This window comes from Sitophilus oryzae, unplaced genomic scaffold (genome assembly GCF_002938485.1).
Source record: "Sitophilus oryzae breed Bouriz unplaced genomic scaffold, Soryzae_2.0 scaffold_179_pilon_pilon, whole genome shotgun sequence".
In the NCBI taxonomy this organism is placed as follows: domain Eukaryota; kingdom Metazoa; phylum Arthropoda; class Insecta; order Coleoptera; family Curculionidae; genus Sitophilus; species Sitophilus oryzae.
In genome coordinates this window covers 5,040,372-5,064,610 of record NW_022146501.1, presented here as the reverse complement: position 1 = coordinate 5,064,610, position 24,239 = coordinate 5,040,372, and the positions used below count along the sequence as shown (strand labels likewise).

At 32.7% G+C, this 24,239-nt stretch overlaps 2 protein-coding genes across 2 annotated transcripts in view; one reads left to right on the top strand and one right to left on the bottom strand.

The window, feature by feature from the left end:
• The window catches only part of LOC115882709 (putative serine protease K12H4.7), a gene marked incomplete in the record, with an annotated part of 747,005 nt that overhangs the window by 5,551 nt on the left and 717,215 nt on the right, over positions 1-24,239 (bottom strand). The window contains 6 exon segments of the mRNA XM_030900931.1: positions 2,906-3,052; positions 3,106-3,264; positions 3,358-3,489; positions 4,136-4,453; positions 4,773-5,008; positions 6,712-6,895. Of these exon segments, the coding sequence (XP_030756791.1) occupies positions 2,906-3,052; positions 3,106-3,264; positions 3,358-3,489; positions 4,136-4,453; positions 4,773-5,008; positions 6,712-6,895 (1,176 nt within the window).
• Positions 21,533-24,239, top strand: part of LOC115882714 — a 42,882-nt gene continuing 40,175 nt past the window's right edge. The window contains exon 1 of the mRNA XM_030900938.1: positions 21,533-21,759. The gene's annotated coding sequence lies outside the window, so the exon portion shown is untranslated. The remainder of the gene's footprint in view (positions 21,760-24,239) is intronic.

Genomic DNA, 24,239 nt, shown 5'->3' with positions numbered 1-24,239 from the left:
AATAGCTACCATAGATAAATGGAAGAAGTTTAGATTGGAAAGCCCGTAAATATTTTCGGTCGCGAAATTATTTTGGATCGCGACCGTTATACGCGATCTGGCGCTGCTATAGCGGTCGCTAAGAACAACGGCAAACAAAAACAGAAATAATTTTCTTTTGTCAAAGTCAGAATCATTGCCTGGAAACTTATATGGTGAAATTTTGATAAAATAATTTAGTACTCACTAAAAACACGGTATGTCGCTAGTGGTAGGAAAAATAATTTTTAGAGGTTACTAGTTTATTTGGTTGCCTGTGATATGCATATACAGGGTGTTTCTGGCCACTTCCTGTTTCACCGGAAATGACTAAAACTTTTGATTTTTAAATGGCACCTCGGTATATTTCCACTTTATTCGATAGAAAATGACACTCTGAGTAGAATGACATATCTTATTTCAACTTTTGAAATTTTCGTTCAAAAACATTATATTTTAAATTTCAATTTTTCGTGTCTTGTCCTGGCCGGTCGAATAGATGCCAAAATCGTATTTTTTAATCGAAAATATCAAAAGATGACATATGTCATAAAATAGAAATATACCGAGGGTGCCATTTAAAATCAAAACTTAGTAGTAATTTCCGGTGAAACAGGAAGTGACAAAAAACAATTGAATACGTCAATTAATCCTAATTTATGTCGCATACCTACTACATACCAAATTTCGTTATAGAATTCAACTTCGGCAGTCTTGTTCTGTATAAGTGATCTTTGAAAAAATTATATTTTCTTTAAAAAGCAGTAGTGTACCATTTATTTTATATTAAATATCGATTTTTTTTAATTTTTAACACCCAATTAGATCAGAAAGAAAGTACTTTAGACCCATTACAGTTGTATAAAAATTGTTTCAAGAACACATGAGGAATCACCCCATTGTTTTTAGACTAATTCGAAAACACCCTGTATATTGTCAACTTGACAATGACTGCTGATAAATCAAAATACCTTTTCAGTGAAAAAAGCCTGATTTTCGCAGGAAAAATTTTGATTTTATTGAATTTGGGCCTGCGTTTGCAAATACTCGTTTGTTTTTAATTTTCTATCTATCTAAATTTTAAATATCATAGTCAGAAATAGTTTTATTATTTATTAACTGTAAAATGGTGTTTTCTTGTTGTGTTGCATCTTGCAAAGAAACTAACAAAACTGCAAAAATGTACGTGTTTCCAAAGACGATAAGGTATATCTTAGATAAAAAGAAAAATATATGGTATGTATTCGTTGTTTGATTTTTTTTTTCGTTCGCTTTAAAATCATATAAAATCGGTCTATTCATTTCACAGCCTTCCTGGCGTTGTTTTTATTCGATCATTTACATGAAACTCTGTAAATAAATAAAAATAACTAATGTGAAATATATATATTTTTTGGATAATAAGGATATCGAGTTCCTCTGATATTCCAATATATCAATGAAACTTTAAAATAAAATTCCTCTGAATTCAAATATAAACATAAAACAACATTTACAGCAGAAAAAGGCGAAGCCGCTGGGTTAAAACTGTAGTCTTGACTAAAAACACGGAGGGACGCTTTGACCCAAAACAGTTTACTATTAAGTTTCATATCTATCTTAATAGTAGATTATTTTCTTTTATCTATGGTCAGAATCTTCAAAAATCATAATAATCTTTCAAAATCTAAACCGCTCTCATTAAAAAAATTCCGAAAAGTGTTTATAGCGTCCATTTTCAAAATAATTATTGCTATCTTGTGAGTTTAATTCAAGTTTTATTTACTCCAACCGGTAATAATTGTGAAAAAGTGGCATTAAAAACTTAAAAAGCTGTGCTGTGAATAGAGAACTGCAATAACCATCGTGGATGGTGGAAATTAAAACTATCCTAATGTTTCATAAAAGATTTCATACATGAGTCCTAATATCAAATAAAGTATAATAGTATGCAACAGGATGTATTTTATTTATAATGTTAAGTCAGAAAATAATAATATTTGAATAAACAATATTTAACATATAATTCCGAAAAGCCGAAACGCTCCGAAATTTTTAAAAGTTTTGGGTCGCGACCGTTGCAAGAATAACGCCAAATAGTGTTTACATTGTCCTTATGGGCACTTTCCAATCTAAACTTGTTTCATTTATCTATGATAGCTACTAACTAACTGTCACTCGAAACTTGCCATGACAACATTAGCCATCTTGATTACAATTTTATTGAAAAATCGCTTTTTATTCAAAATCTGAGCCAGATAGGTATAGGAAACCCTAATATAGTTTGAAAAAGCATTTAAATCTGCTTCGACTTATTTAAAAAAATACATAGTGTTGCACATGAAATAACGAAGTTTTTATGTAAAATAAATATTTAAAATAGACCAGCAATTTTTGATACCCCTGTATAAATTTAAGGAAGGAATAACATTTTTCTGTAAAGTTTATTTCTCTACCTTTAAACTCAGCACAAGCATTAATTCTGAAAAGTAATGTTCAGGGTGTTAATAATCTATTCTATTGTGGCATGCAAATTTAAATATCTTTAAATACCTCAAAAACCAAAGATTTTAAACATATTTAACCATTATAATAAATACATTTTTTTGGGCACAAGAACCCACAAATGAAATAAAATACCGGGTGTTCCATAAGAAAAAATATAACTTTGGTATGGATCTTAGTTCTGAAACACCCTGTACATTTCAAAATAATTGTAAATTGTCCACATTACCTCCCCACATATATCCATAAAATATTTTGTTTCTACATCTTTCCGCTTTCTTATAATCAACCGAGGCGAATGAGGTGCGCCACCCTGTATATCCATTCCTCGGAGGATGAACAGGTAATGACGGAGAAGGATGGGAATAATCTGAATTTAAGTTTTTCTATAAAGATAACTCACCTTGAATGACAATAGCCTTAGATCCGACTTCGTTGTCGTCTTCTAATTTGCCCAATACATGCCACGGATCCATAGAACCATGAACATAAACTACGTTCGAGGCCTTGATGTTAGTAGCACCATATCTGGTATTAACTTGATTAATACCTATTATAAATCTAATTAGACTCTGCATTTGATTATTTTTTATTTGTACCAACCCGCAGTAATTAAACTTTCGTTGAATTCCGTGCCAAAGAGATCTTGACAGGTTTCCACGAAGAAATCGATGTCAAATCTGGATCCAAACACTGGATCATCTTGGGCCGATGTTTGGAAGAATCCGAATTCTGTGCATGTTTGGTAGAACCACTGTCGCACTTAAATGTATAATAACAAAGTCATAGAAATTATTTTTCAGTTCAAAAAGTTATTATAAAATTACTTATTCAAAAAAGAAAATATTTGCTTACTCATTGAACTTGGATCGGCTGTGACGTTGGTATACTGCGTAATCATTGAGGTGTATGTGTAATCCAGACATTCGCTTCCTGTTTTATTTAATACTGCCGTATTTACTTTGCCTAATCTATCTACGACAGTTCCTACAAAAAAAGATACAATATGATCGAAAAAAAAACAGCGTCAGCGATGGCTATGAAATGAAGATCACTGTTATTTTATACCTATGTAAAATTATGTGGGGACAGTCATCCATCGTCATTTCCAAGCCAACTGAACGCCGTTTTTTTTTTCGATTATACGGTAGTTTTAAGAGGTGATTTTTTAAGACACTAGTTATTATGTCAACTACCTAGATCATATAGTCATAGTGAAGGGATGGGAAACTAGTGTTTATAATTTTGTTCATAATTCATAATTTTTTGTACTAGTTCTTTCACTAGGAGATGCGAAACCTTATCGTGGGTGGGAAAGCTCGTAGTCAGATGCTAGGCACTCAGACAGTGGCGGATTCACAGGGGATTTTTCGGAGGTCCAATATCTTTAAAATCAATTGGCTTAACTGGTAAAAATAGGCGTGTTTTGATAGTTTAATTTTTTTTTTAGAAGAAAATGCTTTAAGTATGGTTATTTACTTTGATTTTTTTTACCAAAACTTCGTATTTGAAGGCCTATTTTCTTGGACTACAAAGCATTGCCATAATTTGTCCTCATATATAGTTTCCGAGATCCCAATAGTCACCCTCGAATTTATCACACTCTGTATAATCTAATTTAAAAGTTGTGTACCTATGGATTCGTCAACCATAATATCGCAAACAAAATCGACAGTAAGATTGCCAAGACTCGGATTCTTGTTATACTGTGCCACGTAAGCAAAATTATCATCTGCCAACACCTCGAAGAAGCTTGCCAAATCTTTATCGTTTCCTTCGCTTTGTTCGATACTGTCACAAAGTGTCAGCACTTCATCCACGTAGTTGTAGATTTCTGAGTCTTCCAGACAACTGGATACCACTTCCTCTAACTCTGTGAAGGCTGCTTTAATGTTGGTCAGGCACTGGGTGCTGTGGGATGCGAAATCATCAAGAACAACTTGTAGATATTCTGAAAATAAAATAGAAGGTTTTTTTTGGTTTCTGGATAATCATATATGTTATTCTGGATATTGAAAAGTACTATAAGGTTTAGTTTTTACCATTAAGGTGCGTTTACACTAGTCAAGTCAACTGATCTAGTCACTCGAAGTCACTGAAGTAGAATCCAGGTTCTTCAGTGACAGTGGAAGACTCCATTCGTAATTTGGAATGAGAATCCTCCAAAATCTCTGACTAGTACTGTATACAGTTACTTTAGTAATATTCGAAATAACACTCACTTGCAACCAAAATGGGACACCCTGATGTACAATATTATGTATTCATACCTTTGAATTCCAGTACTGCTTCTAATGGTCCGCTGTGAGATACAGCTCCCGCCACTAAATGTGGGTACTTCAGTCTTAACCAAGCCGCAAGACTACCCGAATAGGAGGCACCGTATACAATCCATTTGACATCGCTTGTCAAGTTGTATTGTGTATTTATAAATTGTATAAACGTGGCCGCATCTTCTAAAGCTTGCGTACTTGACAGGTACTTTAAATTTTCTGTGCTTAAATTTCTGAAAAATAAAAATCGCTGAATTTTTTCATTTTTTTTGCACATATTCATCATATTTTCGAAATATATAATCAATATATCAATATATGTATAATCAATGACTAAAGAATACAAGGACGAATAACACCTGCAACCAAATTGTTACCATACCACCAAACAGTGCCATGGCACATATTTTTCTTAACATAGCCGCTTGAAGAGATAAATGTTTTGACTACGCCTATGGCTTATGCAGTGGTATCATACTAATTAATTACGAAAAAAACGTATTAAAATGTTAATAAAAGGTACAAAACTAGTGTCGACATATACCACATATCAAGTACATATAATATCAGAAAAATAATTATCCAATTCAGTAAAAAAACGCTAAAAAGGTGGAGTGGATTGTTTATTTACCTATGGAACGTAACTGCTTCTCTCTTCTGCGGCTTTTACACTTGAAAGCTGAACAACTAATCACCATTGTAATAAAGTTTATACAAAGTTCACTACACACAAACTACCGTATGATCGAAAAAAAAATGGCGTCCAGTTGGCTGGGAAATGACGATCGATGACATTTCCCATATAGATTTACATATAAAATGACAGCGATCTTCATTTTCCAGCCAACTGGACGCCGTTTTTTCTCGATCATACGGTATTAAACATCGCTAAAATTGTCGCTGATGACCAGCTGATGACTCATTCGTTACAACAAAAGAAACATGGCGTCTAACATCACAAATTCTGCTGCAGCCTGTATATGAGTGTTACATGTCCTTGTATTCTTTAGTCATTGTGTTAGTCAATATATCAATATATTTTCCTACAGTGGCGTAACAACAGACTCACGGGCCTGTGTGCAAAAATTTTACCGGGCCCCTTATTACACCTACATATTTCAATACTTATATACTAATCTGAATAATATGCACTCATATTTTAGGTTAGAAATAACATTATCAAATTAATTTTTTTATAGTATTATTTATTACTGCGACACAGAATATGTAACCCAAAACATATAAAATATCAAATAAATAAAAAAAAAATAAATAAAAACAAAGGAAAACACAGCTACAAAATTGCACAAGAACAAGTGTAAAGTAATAAGTTATTTTCGCGATATAGCGTATGCTAGTTAAGTAGTTAAGAAGACATGTGATAGATAAGAACTTAGTTCGGGGGATCGCCCGATTCTGCTTGATTCGCGATAGGTGATAGATATGGAAATGCGGCCCGTGTGCTTCGCACACACGGCACATCGGTAGTTACGCCACTGTTTTCCTAAGCAGATAGGCTACCTAGTTCCTAAAGTTGCTTTTTATTTTATATTTTTAATGCTATAAGTTGTAAATTGTAACTATACAGAGTGAGTCTTAAATAAGTGCAAATATTTTTAGGGTATTATATTTCGACCCCAGAAACATGATTATGAGGGTTTTTTTCGTCAAAAAAAAAATTTTGAATTTTTTGAAAAAAATTTTGGAAATTTTTTTAGTTAAAAACATAATTTGTTAATACCTAATATGGCAACATAGGTAGTAGATTAAATTTACAAGAAAGAATATCCAGAAAAGATCCAGTGGTTCTCAAAATTTTATATGAAAAACGGTAAAGAAAAAACATTAACTTTCCTTTATCGAGATCTACCAACTCTGAAAATATTTGCACTTATTTAAGACTCACCCTGTATATGTATTTAAATATCATACTAACTCTAAAGGTTGGCTTTCTCCATAATAACGGTGCTCCAGACATACCACCAGACCTCCATATTCCTTGATATGTTCTATCCAGGCTCCAGACGAAGCACAAGTGGATCTCAACGAACTCTCACCACCCAGATACAAGTAAGCTCTGTTTCTCGTTTCAGAAACGTAATCTTCGCTGACGTGATATCGCTGTAAGAATTTTTATAATCAGTTTTAAAGAAAAATACTATATCACTATATACATATTTCAATTATTTCTTCTGGTAAACAAAATAAAAGATAAGTTCCATCATTCATTTACAACATCAATAATAATAAAATAGAAACGTGGCTGTTATAAATTACATGTGCTTATGTGAGTTTAGTTTATTAAATTTTCTAATTGGCCAATAGAAATAAAGTCCTCTTACTAGTTAATGAAAAAGTAAATGATCTAGTCAGAAAAGAAAGTACTCTACTAAATGGACCAGAACCATTCTGCTTCCCAAGTGGAAACCAACTTAAAGCAGAACTCAAGAACCTGGAAGGCTCCATCCGTAACCTGGAATGGGAATCCCCCAATAGTCTAAGACACTCGAAGAAATTTTTGAGGACTATGACCGAGCATAACCTAAGATTTCCATTGATTTAAGTAAGAACAATCTTCAGATGGTCACGGGGTTTTAACAGTCTCACAATAAAACACGTCTCTTCAATAAACACCTCAGTAGAATGAAAGTCGGTCAAGTTTGCCCCCCGTACTAGAGGAAATTCAAAAAGAGATATACCACTATTTTGCACAATTTTGCACACTATAAATGATATTTTGCACACTTACCTAAATGAAACTAGAGCCGTTTTTTAAACGGGGGGCAAACTTGACCGTTCCCCCCCATTTGTTACGAAATTGATTTATTTCTATGTACATCGATTCGGCTAATTTTGCACAATTTTGCACACCTATTTTTAAATTTTGCACACCCTCCTGACGAAAGTTATAAGGGGTTGAAAATTTAAAATTTCCCCCCCCATCTGTGACTAAATTGAATTTCGTTTATATCAAACGAATCGGCTAATTTTGCACAATTTTGCACACCTATTTTAGAATTTTGCACACCTTCCTGACGAAAGTTATGAGGGTTTGAGAATTTGCAATTTCCCGATGCAGATGCAGAAGCTACGAAATTGACTTTTGCTTATATCAAACGAATTGGCTAATTTTGCACAATTTTGCACAGCTACCTTCGAATTTTTTACACTCTCCTGACAAAAGTTATAAGGGGTTGAAAATTTAAAATCCCCCCCCCCCATCTGTGACTAAATTGAATTTCGTTTATATCAAACGAATCGGATAATTTTGCACAACTTTGCACAACTATTTTAGAATTTTGCACACCTTCCTGACGAAAATTATGAGGGTTTGAAAATTTGCAATTTCCCCCCCATCTGCTACGAAATTGACTTTTGCTTATATCAAACGAATTGGCTAATTTTGCACAATTTTGCACAGCTACTTTCGAATTTTTCACACTCTCCTGACAAAAGTTATAAGGGTTTGAATATTTGAAATTTGTCCCATTTTGTTGTGAATTGTCCCATTTAAAAAACATAAGTATGAGTCATATTTGAAAATGATAGATCTCAGCGACGTCGAAAACCGTACGGAACCCAGACTTCACCTTTTCGATAAGTTATAGGATAACCGAGATATGCGGGTTGTCGAAAAATGCAAAATTTTCAAATTTGCCAGGTATTTCAGGAAGTAAGAGGGCTAGGACAAATCTGTGTGTAGAATCTTTAGTTTCATAAATGTTCTTCTATGCAAGCTATAAATTATCGAAAAGGTGAAATCTAAGTTCCGTCAAAGGTTCCGTGCAGTTTTTCACGTCGCCGAGATCTATCATTTTCGAAATATGACTCATACTTATGTATTTTTAAATGGGATATTTCACACAAAATGGGACAAATTTCAAATATTCAAACTCTTATAACTCTTGTCAGGAGAATTGTGCAAAATTAGCCGATTCGTTTGATATACACAAAATTCAATTTCGTGACAGATGGGGGGGGGAAATTGCAAATTTTCAAACCTTCGTAACTTTAATCAGGATGGTGTGCAAAATTCAAAAACAGGTGTGCAAAATTGTGCAAAATTAGCCGATTCGTTTGATATAAACAAAATTCAATTTAGTCACAGATGGGGGGAAATTTCAAATTTTCAACCGCTTATAACTTTCGTCAGAAGGGTGTGCAAAATTCAAAAACAGGTGTGCAAAATTGTGCAAAATTGGCCGAATCGATGTACATAGAAATAAATCAATTTCGTAACAAATGGGGGGGAACGGTCAAGTTTGCCCCCCGTTTTAAAAACGGCCCTGGTTTCTCTTAGGTAAGTGTGCAACATATCATTTATGATGTGCAAAATTGTGCAAAATGTGTGCAAAATAGTGGTATATTTATTTTTGAATTTCCTCTAATACGGGGGGCAAACTTGACCGACCTGTAGAATGAAGCTAAGAAACAACGGCGAATGCAGATTCTGTGGGCAGTGGCGTAGCGTGAGTTAGGGGCGCCCGGGGCGGAAAACCTCTAGGAGGGAGGTTTGCCGCCCCTACAGAATCCGTCTGCCGCCTTTATAACAAATTTTTGTCGCTCCGCAGGTACTTGGAGGGTCGACGCCCGGGGCGGCCCGCCCCCTCCGCCTTGCTACGCCACTGTCTGTGGGGAAAATGAGGAAACACCAGTAGAGACGATTCGTGCGATTAACTTTGGTATGACTGATATTGGAGATGGAGAAATAACCTTTGTAAAATCGTCTCAGATACTGGTTTGGTTAGAATGAAGAGAGACTGAAGTTAGCTATTATTGATGTATAGAGATTATATCAAGTTTGAAAATTACAAAATTTTCCTTTAACATTTCAATTCTTCAATTGATATACATTGTGTATATGTATTGCTTAAAATTGAAATATGAAATAATATCCAGGGGGTTTCATTTAAAAAAAAAATAAAGTAACAAAACTTTATGACCGACCCTGTATACTTAAATTTACTAGTAGCTATTAGGAATTTCAAACCCCATTATAACAGTATCACAATTTCGGCAGAATAGCATCATTAAATCAAATCAAACACATCGAAATTAATTAAATCGAATTGTTTAAGTGATATTTTCAAAAGTCTATACTCGGAAACGGTTGGTTTGAAGTAGTAGTGGGAACTATCGAATGAATACTATCGAAACATTCGATAGTTGCAATTCATTCGAATAATTCGATAGCTAGTAAGAAAACATTCATTGAAAACTATTCGAATAAAAATATCGAATAGATGCGTCATCTGCCTTGAAATATATTAATTCGGCAGCAAAAACCATTCATTTATAAAATTCATTCATTTGTAAAATTCATTTATTCGTCAGGATCGATTATAATAAAATATAAACTGGATTTTAGTTGTCGCCCGGCGACGTAGGTTTCTTTCCTAGAAACCCGACAGCAGTCGGCGGTCGGTGGCAATGGTATGAAAAAACCCGGCATCTTTGATTTTGAGTCAGATAAAGATAAGGACACATTATTTTTTTTATTGAGGTGCTAGTATTTACACAGAAAATACATTATGAACGGCGTTGTTGCCGTATATTCGTCTTAGTTGGTATTAGCAAAGAATATTATTCTTTGGTATTATAGTTAGTTAGTATGACTATATATTTTGCATGTTTTTTATTAATATTCTGTTGTTACACTACAATAATACTTTTATTTTGGATGTAGGAAAATGATTTTTTAATGTTTTTTAAGCAAAACTGGTTTAATAAATAATAATAACAGTAATAATTTGTTATACCTATTAACACCAAAATTTAAAATCATTTAATATAAACATTTTTTAAGTAGTAGCAAAATATAAACAACAAATTAGAAGTCAAAATTATTTATATTAGATCCTATTTAAAAATAATATAGTCTCTCAATAATAATAATTACAGAACTAATTCGTTATATTAACAACAAATTTTAAAATCATGAAATATAAACATTTATTAATTTTCTAAGCATGCAGTGTAATAGAAGAAAAATATAAATAAAAAATTAAAAATCAAAATTATATATGTGTATTACTTTTTATTACTTTGTATTAGTATTTAAAAATAATATTTGCTTTTACTGGCATTTACTTTAAAAAATAAATGAAATATTTCTTCGCAAAAATCTACATGTAAGAGAATTAGCATAAACAAAATACAAATATCGTTAACTTTTTTTTTAAATTGGCACGTGTAAAACTTTAATCAATCAATTTAATTTTCTCATCCCAAAATTTGAGTTCGATAACCATTTACTTAACCGCATTACTACATTACTTAAATATGATTATTAAGTTCAACTAATTCATATTACTAAAACATCTAAAATACAAATACATATGTATTTTAAAATTAATTAATAAGTTCACCTCATCTCTCTTAAAAATTGTTACTTCTCAAAATTTCCCATTAAAAAAAATAGACCATATACCGTATAAAATTAAATAATTGAAAGATCGGAAAATCACACAAATTTTCGGAAAAATTTTGACCACCTGCACACGTACACAATCGTCAATTAAAAAAAAACTACTACTTTAGTATTTTTAAATATTTTAATAAACGCAAAAAATAGCACAGTATTTAGAAGGCAAGTTATAAAATTTGGAAGAACTAATAATGCACTGACGCAGACAAAAATCAAACGAATACTAAATTTCATTTATCAAAAGCATTCGATAGTCGTGGCTTAACGATAACCATTTAGTCGCACGGCGAGGTTGTCACATATGCTTTAGTATACAAATGAATGAATGATTTTATTCGAATGAATCCATTCGATAGTTGAAATCATTCATTCAGTAACCATTCGATAGTCTAATTCATTCGATAGTTCCCATCGCTAGTTTGAAGTACATTCTCTGTTATTCGCTTTTTTCTTAGAATTGAAGGAAGAATTGAAATATGTAATAACATACAGACGGTTCTATTAAAAAAAATGAAACTTTGATGTGCCACGACTTTATGAACGAGCCTGTATACTTAAATTTATTACTCGCTAATAGATATTTAAAAATTCTATAACTTTTGTAATTAACTTTTTGCGGTACCTCCTATATTTTACCTAATAATCGACCGTTTCCATACATAAAGGCGACCCTGTATATATTTTTTATGAAATTTGGTGTAAATACGGTAACTGTTCCAAAAGAGTTATTATCAGAGAGTTCATTAGGGCAGAGGGTAGTTTTTTACAAAAAAAATTATTATAACTTAATGGATACAGTATTTCAACAAATATTAAAACAAAAAAAAAAACTAGTACTTATGTAAATACATTTTTGATAGGTGTGTTTGATTTTTTTAAAGTATCCTATAATCGAGACAATCACTTTTAAATCTTGGATTAGTGCATCTGTTGTTTACTAAAGTGACGAAGCTTTTTAGAAATAAAGATTCTGATAATCTAAAAATATGTTTTTTAATCTGTCTCCAGATAAACTGCACAAACTGTACGTTATTAACCTTTGAATAAGAAGACTAAGGAAGGAGCATATCAAAAATCTTAGGTACACCGCGATGGACCTCAAATATGGCCGACTTAAATTCCGGTTTATCAGTGGCGTTCTAATTTTATTTAAAAAATGTAAAACTATGATGTAGGGTAGACGTGGGGTAGACTCCATGGTACAAAGAAAACAAGGTATAATCGATAGCGGCTCCAATTTCGTTAAGTTTGCGCATACCACCTGTGACGTCATACGCCATACAGAAAAATATCCATATTGTTCAATTGCCACTAATAAAAAAAGACCTAAAATAGGTAAGAATCAGGACATAACCCCAAAAGTTATGTCAAATTATCGAGCTTGACATTTGAAAAATTATTTTCGCGTTTATTGTGTCATCTGTTTGACAATTTGAAATTGGCGCGCGGTGCTTGCCAACCAATGGTGCCGTTTATCACCTGTGACGTAGTAACCAACCTGCGCAATATCATACCTTGTATTCTTTGTATCATGGGTAGACTCAATAATTTGTTGTTTTATTTTACGTTGTGGATAAATGTTGGTAGTTATTAAAATTCTTCGTTATAAATTATATTATAATTCGTTATAAAAATATATAATTCTAATAAAAATAGATAAGTTATAATAAATATTTATTAACACAAAAATTTTGTCTCCTTTCAACGCACACTGTAGAAAGAAAAAGAGATGAACTGGAATACTGAAAGAACGTCAAGGTTTTATCTGTCACTCTTGTCAATAATTTATCGGTAAGGAAGATTCCTAGAAAATGTAGTCAAGTTTTCAACCATTGCCAGTTCTCCCATAAGAAGTGTCATCCACCTGGTCCTCACTGTGCCATAGCCATCCCGTGCTACAGTTGCAGCTAAAACTGTGGCAGCGTAACCGCCAAAGTTAAACCTTTTCACGCAGCTAACACACATCAATGATGGAACATTCGAGTGGGACAAAACATCGTCCGGAGGTAAAATACGCCCTCAATTGGATCTCCGGGAGGGGGTGCCTACTCGAGCCTATCATCGGAGAAACAAAAAACATAATTGTTTCACGTTTGCGGCGTGGAACGTCTGCACTCTACTGGACGAGACAAATTCAAATCGACCAGAGGGAAGAACAGCACTGGTCTCACAGGAACTCTACCGGCTAAATTAGATGATACCGCTCTTAGTGAAACTCGCTGTGCGGATGAAGGTAGCCTGACTGAGGAGCATTACACCTTGTTTTGGAAGGGTCACCCCGCAACACACAGGAGAATTCGTGATGTAGGCATTGCAGTCAAAAACGAAATCGTTAACTAGACTAACGGAAGTACCTATTGGTGTTTCTAAACGTCTTATGACGCTAAGTTACCCTATATCAAACTTACCTCAACATTATTAGTGCCTACGCTCCTACCCGATACGCTAAAACTAGGGGACTTTAATGCCCGTGTCGGCAAAAAGCAGGAATATGGCCTGACGTATTGGGAAAACATGGAATAGGAAACGTAAATAGCAATGGTGAATGCTTATTCAAAACATGCACTGAGTATAATCTTTGCATCGCCAATACATGGTTCATGTTGAGGGACACGTTTAAAGGTACCTGGAAACATCCCAGATCAGGCCACTGGCATCAATTGGACTACGTAATCGTTCGAAGAACGCATCTGAAATATGTCAGACTCACAAAAGCCAGAATAGATGCCGAATGCGGCACTGACCACCGACTTTTAACTTCAAAAATCAAAATCCAGTTAAAACCCAAACATCCGTACTGTAAAAGGCAAAACAACATAACCAGATTGAACGTACGGACTCTAGAGAAAAACGATTCCACCGACGGACGCACAGAGGGGATTTTTTACAAATTCGTGGCCAAAATGATTTTTGTAGGATAAACTTACTATTTCTTTTCAAAACTAGTATTTACATTAAAAGTGAGTCATATTTACTAAGAAAATGTTTATTATACACTTTGATGCTATACAGGGTGATAAAAATTGCAAAGTTCGAAACAGAGGTAATATTAATTATTAGAAGAAAATATTCAGTAGTTTTCATCTTTAAACATGTATTTTTTGGAAATTGTTCTTATGTTTTTCATTTTCATTACATATGAATTTTAAGGGTGTGATAAATTGTTTTAAGGGTCCCTAAAATATGTTTTATTTTAAAAAATAGTTAATTTTGCAGAAAAATGGTTGAACGCGTATTTCCTATCACTTTGCACCAAAATCAATGTTTTTTTTAAATAAAAATTATTTAAGGGGTAAAAAATCATCCCTTAAAATTTGGGTTTCGAAAAATCCCTACTTATTGAACCTCTACACCTAACAATCTATACGTAAGCCCAAATTCAGCTTTTTACTCCCATTGGTTTCAGCTTGATGAGAAGGGGGTTATATTCACACCCTATGGGACAATCGTTGTGGAAAAAAATATCTTCGTATGTCAAAAACAAAAATAAAAAATACGTGTTCAAGCATTTTGTCGCGAAACCAGTGGTTTCTTAAATAAAAAATATTTCAATATTGAAAGGGTGGTTACAACCCCTTTAAATTCAAGTTTTATAAAATTCTTTCTTATTGCTCGCCTACTTTGTATAAGAAATCTTTGTGCAAAATTTCAAGTCTCTAGATCCAGAGGTTTAAGCTGTGCATTGATATGTACCTATAGCCGTCACTTACAGTCACTTTCACAGACATTTTTTTAAGTGTCCATTAACTAAAGGACAATTATATTTAAAGGTGCCATTTATTTGACGTGACGTACAGTTCATCAATCAGTGTGAAAATGGTACTTAAAAGACCCTTAACCTAACGGTCCCTTAAAAAAATATTGATGCAAGTGGCTGTTAGTGAGACAGTTTATTCTATTATATAAGTAGATTTCACATTACGTTTAGAGCCAAAAATCTGTTATTTTGAACAGATTAGCAAAAACTAGCAGTCAGTTTTAACACAGTTAATAAGATTAAGCATTGATAAATAAGACAGTGAAAAGCATTGAGCTTAATACGCATTAATAGGGTACCAAATGCTTAACCGAATGAACGCTTATTTTTTTCTTTTTTCATTTTGAACAATAGAAAACAAAACCAATAAAAGTTTATATATGCATTTTTAAAATACTACTAAGTAAAATATTATATTATTCTACATACATAAAGGTACACAATCCATGTTTCACTTTTCGCACAAAATTATTGGAAACGCAATAAAACCAAACGTCATTAGTAACGAAAATTTAAGTAATGACAGCCAGCATAAGATTTTGTCTTGCCAAGGCTAACTTTGGATCAACGTAAGTAAAGAGTACGGTGAAAATTTATAATAATTTTTTTTAGCTTATAAATAGATAGGTTGCCTTTCATTTTAAATATTAATTATGAGAATATTGCTCATTTCAGAATTTTAAATTTTGGCCACGAATTTGGAAAAAATCCCCTCTGTGCGACGCCCTCCGGGAAGCCATCAAGGAATCACTTTCGCCGATAACTTCAATCCCGATGTTGGAAGCTGAACAAGGCTGGACACAATTAAGGGATGGAATTTATAATACCAGCGAAGCAGTATTTCGAAAATCCAACAAAAAGAAACAACCAGACTGGTTTAACGAAAATCAACCGCATATACAGGCTTTGTTGGTACAAAAGCAGAGAGCACATCAAGCAGTCACTGCAAATCCACACAATCCAAGGCTGGTGGACAAATTTAAAGCAGCCAACAACACTTCGAAGAAACCTGCGCCAATTAAAGGTCGTAATCAGATTCAAGAGTAGGCCGCGCATCACGACTATCGTATATTCTTCGAGGCTGTAAAAGAAGTATACGTATATAGATGGGCCCAACCAAGAAGGTAAGCTGCCCAATCAAGGCACAAAACAGTGAATTTCTAAACGAGGACGAGCAAATCAGCAATCGCTGGAAAGAGTATTACAGTCCTTAACCATGAAAACAACCCCAATAAGAAGCACTAAACACAATAATACATCCAGGGGGGTGACAGTGAAATAGGAAAATTGGAAACAGTCATTAGTGTCATTCCTGTCATTCTCCTCACGACAAGTATGGCCGCCTAGACAAGGACAGCATTGTTTTGTCTAACTATTATCTACTTCACAGTTTAGAATTGACAGATTTCAGTTTCAGAGACAACTTCAGATTTGTTCTAGAACAAATTCGAAAATATTCGACGCCATTTTAATTCATTCCGTTTAGTTTCGTTTTGGAAGTTCAATTTAATATTTCGGCTGAAATTTATAAATATAAAGGTAATAAAGTATATAAAATATAAATTACATGAAGAATCCTGGAGAAAATGACGTTTCTGCAGTAGTAGGTATGTCCCATGTATATCAAAAATAGGTAGTAAATAAACACTGTTTTTACATTTTTTAGATGCAAGAAAATGGTGTTATAATCTCTTTGATCGGCGATTTTTTTGAAAATGGAAACAATTTACAGCAAGGTAAGATCATTTTTAACTATAGCCAACATTAGTTATCTCCAGTATGTGCGATTTATTGTCAATAAAGCAATAAATCGGACTGATAATCTGATTATGTTATCCGACTAAAAGTCTCTTTTTGCATCTTTTTGATTTATAAGCCAGGTTCTTTGGGAATAATGGACGCTTTTTTTAAACAGTTTATTTATATTTTATACCTATTGATATTTTTACATTGTTAATTTTTGTATAAAAAAATTGTTTTTCTGTTTTCAGGTTTTTGTATAAGGCTCCCGTTTTCATGTTCCTGTGTCCGTTTTCTGTCCTTGAAGTTTGCGAATGCGTGTGTTTATTTACAAATTACTGTAAGTCATGCTTATACCTTAACTAATTTACGTTAAAAGTGCATATAATTAACTAATTGGTATTGAAACAATACAATCCTCTATATTTTTATATTTATTTAGTCACGTTGTTCCATATTTCAAATAAATATATGTGAATAAATTATTTTTTGGTTTTATTTATGAAAAGAAAAAATACAAAATACATTTGAACTGAAAGAGGGAACGCCATTGTATAACCGGAAACGGAAATGAAAATTAAGCCATCATGTCCTTATCATGTCAACCTGTCAATTGGAAAGTTAGTTCTCCCGACGACAACGAAGGCTTTCGGTGGCGTATCGTGTTTCCACGATTTAACACAGAGTTGACACTTCTTTCTAGTTAATTATTTTATGAATACATCAGTATAACAGCCTTGATGTATTAGATAGATATCCCAATAATAGAATAGGAAATAAAGTCCTCCATAAAACATATTAAAAAATCAGCTGGCTGTGACGCGATTCTGGCGGAAATCTATGAATATGCAAGTAAAGAACTTATTGGTAATGTTAAGGTAATGCCAATGTTATTGGTAATGCTCTCTTCAGTGGCATATGAGAAAGCGGAGAGGTATCTCAGGGCGTTCGCAACGCCAATATAGTGAATATATTTAAGAACAAAGGAAGTGCATCAGATTGCGGAAACTACCGAGGAATTTTCATAGTGGCTATCGGAGGAAAAATTCTTGCAAAAATTATGTCAAACCGTCTGCACCCACATATAGAAAAAATGTTCCCAGGATCGGAAACGGGTTTACCCATCAACCGGGGCACCGTTGATTCTATATTCTTCGGTCTTGGTCTTGTACAAAAAGCAACACCAATGCCAAGACCGCAAGACGAAGATCGGTCTCGTTCATCCCTAAGAATAGTCAATATTTATTGTTATATGACAGAGAAAAATGTGAATTTGAAGATTTGAAATTAGCAGAATCTAGGTGCACGAGATTTCTACTCCAAAACAAATAACTATCACGATGTGCTTTTATGAATATGAATTACGATATTGTAAAGATATCGCTTTATACAATATGTGCTTTTGATGCCGCCTTTTATTTATACAGAGGTATTGTAAAAATATTTGGGAATAATCTCAAAACTTACATGTTTTATTTAAATTTCACTATTAGCAATCTCTGGAATTTAAAATCCCATATAACTATAAAATAAAAAGTAGATAAACAGGAAATATAATCAGGGACGGACATACTTGGAGGGTTTAAATCAGTTTTTGATGGCGATCAGTGACCTTTTGACCGTTAAGTCTTTTTAGAAAAGATTTAAGTCATTAACCCATTTTTACCAATGATGCGAAAACGCAACAGTTATTTTTTAAAAAATAGAAAACAAATTTCTTGCAGTAGAGGTATATAATAAAATTATATAAGGATTCTTGCCACTTAACTGCTAATATAGAAATTTAATTCTACGCTGTGTTTGTCATAATGCGGATCAACCTGCTCTCACTACCGGTTTCGAGCCCTATTCCATCATCAGGTGAGCTTGGGAGATCCACAAAATGACAACCACAGCGTAGAGATAGTTAATTCCGACTTGTCGGAAAGTATCGGTTAGATATTAAGTCCCGAACGGGAGATAGCGGCCTGCGTGCAATGGTAGTACTTTCGTACCACCGAGGCGCATCTATCGATAGTTAAAGAATGGTAAAAGGCTTTTTTTCAGGCAAGCCAAATTATAAAAATAGAAAACAACCAAGCTCACCTGATGATGGAGTAGGGCTCCGAAACCGGTAGTGAGAGCAGGTTGATCCGCATTATGACAAACACAGCGTAGAATTAAATTTCTATATTAGCAGTTAAGTGGCAAGAATCCTTATATAATTTTATTATATACCTCTACTGCAAGAAATTTGTTTTCTGCAAGAAATTTGTTTCTTGTCTCAGAAATGAAAATAAATTAACATAAACAAAAATTGTAAATAAGAGTTTTTTTAAATGAAGAACAGCGTGTAGAATTATTTGTTCAACTTTTCTTGGCCATACAGTTTCGAGGATACGTTGACCGGTGAACGTTACGTTTTTTAGAAAACGGTTTTCAAGATATGTTAGAAAAGTTAAATTTAGATACTCGCGCATTAATACAGTGGTTCCAACATGACTTATGTTGGAACTCTGTTACATGACTTCATTATGACGCACCAACCCCCCCACAATGAAAGAAATGTTATTTAAAAAATTATTTATATCATAATTATGTAGACTTAGGGAGGTGGATCAATTGGGTCTCCTCGGTCACCTGACCTATCCATTTTAGATTTTTTTATGCGGTATGGTTAACAACAAGGTTTACAAAAAAACTTATGAATTAAGAGAGGCACTCGAAGAGGCGGAACAGGAGAAGTTTAATTAAGTCGACCGGTCGTTCTGTGACAATAGCTAGAAATTCAGTTTTAAAAAGATGCATTTTTGTACTCAAAATAATTACGGATTTTTTTAACATTTTCTAAAATAACTTAAAGTGTATGTAGTGATATTATTTTTTTGAGTTTTAGTTTGTGTAATCTAAATTGTAAAGAGCCGTTTAATAACATATTTTGTCTTTTTATAAGTTATAAATCACAACAAAATTTGAACACCATTGAAAACCGTTCTCTAAAAAACGTAAGTAACTTTCACCGGTCAACGTATCCTGTATGGCCAAGAAAAGTTGAACCAATAATCCTCCACGCTTTTCTTCATTTGACAAATTTTTATTTACAATTTTTGTTTATTTTAATTTACAAAGATTGGATGTGACACAATTTTACATTTCTGAGAGCAACGACGATTGAACTTGTTTCCATGGCTAACTAAGTGAAATTTGTCAAGAAAGATAAGAATTGGCTATAACTCAGTAATTTTGTGAAAGAAACATATTACAGCTTATATTGCTGAAAAGCTTAAAAAATGGCGCTTTTTATGAAATCATAGCCAACTATGGTTTCAATTTAAAAAAACATATGTTTGTGTCATATGTCAAAAATGACAGGTTTTATGAAAAATCGGAGAACACAAACTCATTAGGAATGTGATTATCTACAACTTTTATCTGAACACTTTTTGTCTAAAATAGATTGTAATGGAATTAGGGACAATTTTTAAAATAGCCTAAATTTGTTTTTTCGAAATATATAGTAAGCCATGAACTTTTTCAAAAACCTAAAAGGCGCATATTTATGACCCCACAAAACTGCAATTCTTTCCCTATTTAACCGACTCTCTATCTCCAGTAGTTTCCGAGATGCCCATAGAGAACATCGTAGGAAACTCACCCTGTATAAAATAGGAAGGTAAAAATGTAAAAAAAAAATTTGAGGAGTGTAATTTTACATAAAAACATTATAAATAACAATTATTTCCTTTATTTCAGAAACAACTTTTGAGTGTCCCCGTAATTTTTCCATTTAGACCACTGTGCGACGGCTGGACGCGACGGCTGGACGCTACGGCTGGAGGCGATGACTGGACGCGACGGCTGGACGCGAACAGCTGGACTCGACGGCTGGAGGCGACGGCTGGACGCGACGGCTGGACGCGACGGCTGGACGCGACAGCTGGACGCGGCGGCTGGACGGAAGATGCACTTAAATCATTTGATTTTAAGTCATATTTCGAAAGCCGACTTAAGACTTAAAATTTAAGTCATTTTCAAAATGACTTGTGATTTATTATAAAGAAATTACACTATTTATTCCGAAATAGAAAAAGATTTAAGTCATTAAAAAAGATTTAAGTCTTTTTAGAAAAGATTTAAGTCATTAACCCATTTTTTATCAATGATGCGAAAACGCAACAGTTATTTATTTATTTTTTTATATACAGGGTGATTTTTAACCTATACGCATAAACTTGGGAAATTATTGCTGATGACAAATAATGACTAATAATGAAAAAAACGTTGGTAAAATATTTTTAGATTCTGAAATAATTTGAGTTTTTTTCCCAAAAATTTTCAATATATATAGTTTGTTTCAAACCAAAACTATTTGAAATAAAAACAAAAAACGTAAATTCCATTAAATTGAATGTGCATTTACTGATAAAGTTGAAAATGGAACACCTTGTTTATTATTGCATTTTTGACTTCCTTTCAGATCACTTTACATAATTCTAAGATATGAGTAAATCTATTTCGATTAGTTTCAGAGATATTAAAAAATAAATCAAAAATATATATTTTTCAACCCTTCTTAAAAAAATATTAATAATACTACAACTGTTCTGAAATCAAAACTATATTAGATATTTACTTTAGATGGTTTCTTCTTACTTTGCTATAAACATGGTAATCGTAAATCATACAGGATGGATGGAATATAAAATAATTTTTTTTCGTTTTCTTTTTAAATGAAACACCCTGTATATTAACGAAATCATCAGGATTTTGCTTAATTATGGGTCGATTGGAACCAATGACTAAAGAATACATGTAACGCCCATATACGGGCTGCAGCAGAATTTGTTATGTTAGACGTCATCATATTGGAGCCTACGGATGAGTCACCACCTAGTTAACAGCGACAATTTTAGCGATTTTGAATAATTGGTTGTGTGTAGTGAATTCTGTATAAACTTTACTACAATGGTGATGTGTTCAGCTTTCAAGTGTAAAAGCCGCAATGATAAGTAAGAGCCAGGAGTTGCGTTTCCATAAGTAGCCGTCCACTCCACCATTTTAGCGTTTTCTTATCGAATTTGGTAACTATTTTTCTGATACTATATGTACTTGATATACGCTAATCGTCGATACTAGTTTTGTACCTTTTGTTAACATTTTAATACGTTTTTTTCATTATTAATTAGTATGATACAGGGTTGGCAATGATTTAAATCAATGTCATTTTAAGTCAAATGGTTTAAATCATGCTTTAAATCGTGATATAAATCAAGTGATTTTTTTAATTTTAATCATGTGATTTAAATCAAAAAAATAACTTTATTGAAACTTTATTATAAATCAAAAAATAACTGTAAAAGTTATAAAAATATATCCTAGAAAACTATAAAAAATATTTCTATAACAGATATAACAGTTAATAAATCGAAAAATAATTGTAAATGTTATAAAACTATATAAAAATATCTATTCATCAATTTAAATGTTGGGCCGATTTTTGAAGTAATTTCGTGTGAATCCATTAGACCGCTAAACGCAGGGATTTATTTTAAAATTTATACATAAGTGACAAAAATTCGCTTTTCGAATACATATCATTCACCGACTAGTGCAGAACTATATTCTTCTGATATAGAGATATATCTTCATTCCCGAAAATCTATAATGGTTGTTAGAAAATATGTTGTTTTATATATTTTTTTTGAAACGTTGGTATGTTTCCAAATTCTTACCGACATTTTGATCTGCAGTAAGTATTTTACACTTTGACATTAGATAATACTAATTTCATTCTCGACTTAAGACTATTTCCGAACAATAGTGTATTGTTTTATTAGGAGTAAAAATTATACTTTTTTTGATAATGCTGTACCTTTGAAGGACCATCGTAAAGCTATTCCGACGTTACAAGGAAGCACATAAAGTACTTTTTTACTCCGAATAGAACATACTATTTTTTTAAAACAACAACAAATCATTTTTTAATCAATTTGAAACATTGCAATTAACATAAACAGTAATCGAGCAACAATTTGTACACTCGTTGAATTTGACACTTAATATCAGTTTAATAATATATTTTTGTACTTTTGAGCTTAGGCGTAACAGTGCTTTACTTTTATGCCTAATAGCCATTAAAGTGACAAAAATTAATACTTTTGAGACTTTTGAAAAAAATCCTTTTGATCTGAAGCGAGCGACTTTTTTGCGAAATATATTGGTGACCGATGTGGAACAATGACAAACGCACCGTAGAATGGTTAATGTTATCGATATTGGGCAGAGTTATAAAGATTTAGCCATTTAGGATAGGACTTTAATTGGAAATAAGTCCTATAGTCATTTGGAAATCCGATTTAAATATTGTTTTGAATTAAAATCAAAAAAATCTGATTTAAATCAAAAAAATCTTATTTTTTTGATTTTTTTTAAAAAATCATGATTTTTTCCAACCCTAGTATGATACCACCGCCGACACCATAGGCGTAGTCCAAAAATTTATCAAAAATATAAATATCCCTTCAAGTATCTAAGTTAAGAAAAATATATGGCCACGGCACTGTTTGGAGCCATGGTAACAATTTGGGGTGTCGGGTCACAAATTACCTATAACAGATGCGAAAGAACACCGAATTACGTGTTCAGGTTTCTGTGACCTTCAGAGAGAGTTCATAGACAATCCGCATCAATGTATAGTTTGGGTTATTATTTGTTTGGGTGAAAATAATCTGCACCAATATGTTATCGAGGCATACAAAAAGGTCCACAGACTTCGAGACATACGAAATCAAGTCTATTTAGCGTGTGTCGCAATTTTCACACCTTAAAAATTAGTTTTTTCTAGCTATAGCAACTGCAGCGACTATGAAAAAAGCTGGGCGATTTTCATAAAAAATAAGGGCACCTGTAATTCATTTGAGAATGTTATAAATCGCTAAAAGAGGTTACAAATCTCTTGATCTATTAATATTAAATAAATTTTATTAAAAATTGAACTAAAATTGTTACTATCATTAAAAACAATTCAAATTCAAAAATTGTATCAGTCAAATTCCCTCATTTAAGGTGAATATTAAAGTAAATATAAATACAGCTCATTCTAAGCTCTACTTATCTTTAAAAAAAATTTAAATCATTGTTGCAATTGGGCCTTAATGCCATTTCGAATGAACAATAGTATTAATAATGTACATTATAATAATAATAAATTTTATATCATAGTGTGTATTAAAACTACTAAAACACTTTTAAATTGGTATTATATTAACAACTTTTGTTTATTAATCCAAAAAAAAGTTACCAATTTTCTCAATCAAAATATTTGTGGTCCTGAAAAGGACCTTTGTTTTCCCATGTTCGTCAAGGTAGGTAATGGGTAAACGGTAAAAAAACAGGATAATGAAATTTAAAAAATTACAAAAATTGTTCAAAAGTGCCTCCCTCTTGCATTAAACCAAACGATCATAAAATCCCCTCCCCACATTGGATAACATATCAGGGGTGACAGTGTCAAAGGCATTAAATATTTTCTGCCTTAACTGTTCCAAATTTTGAATTTCTT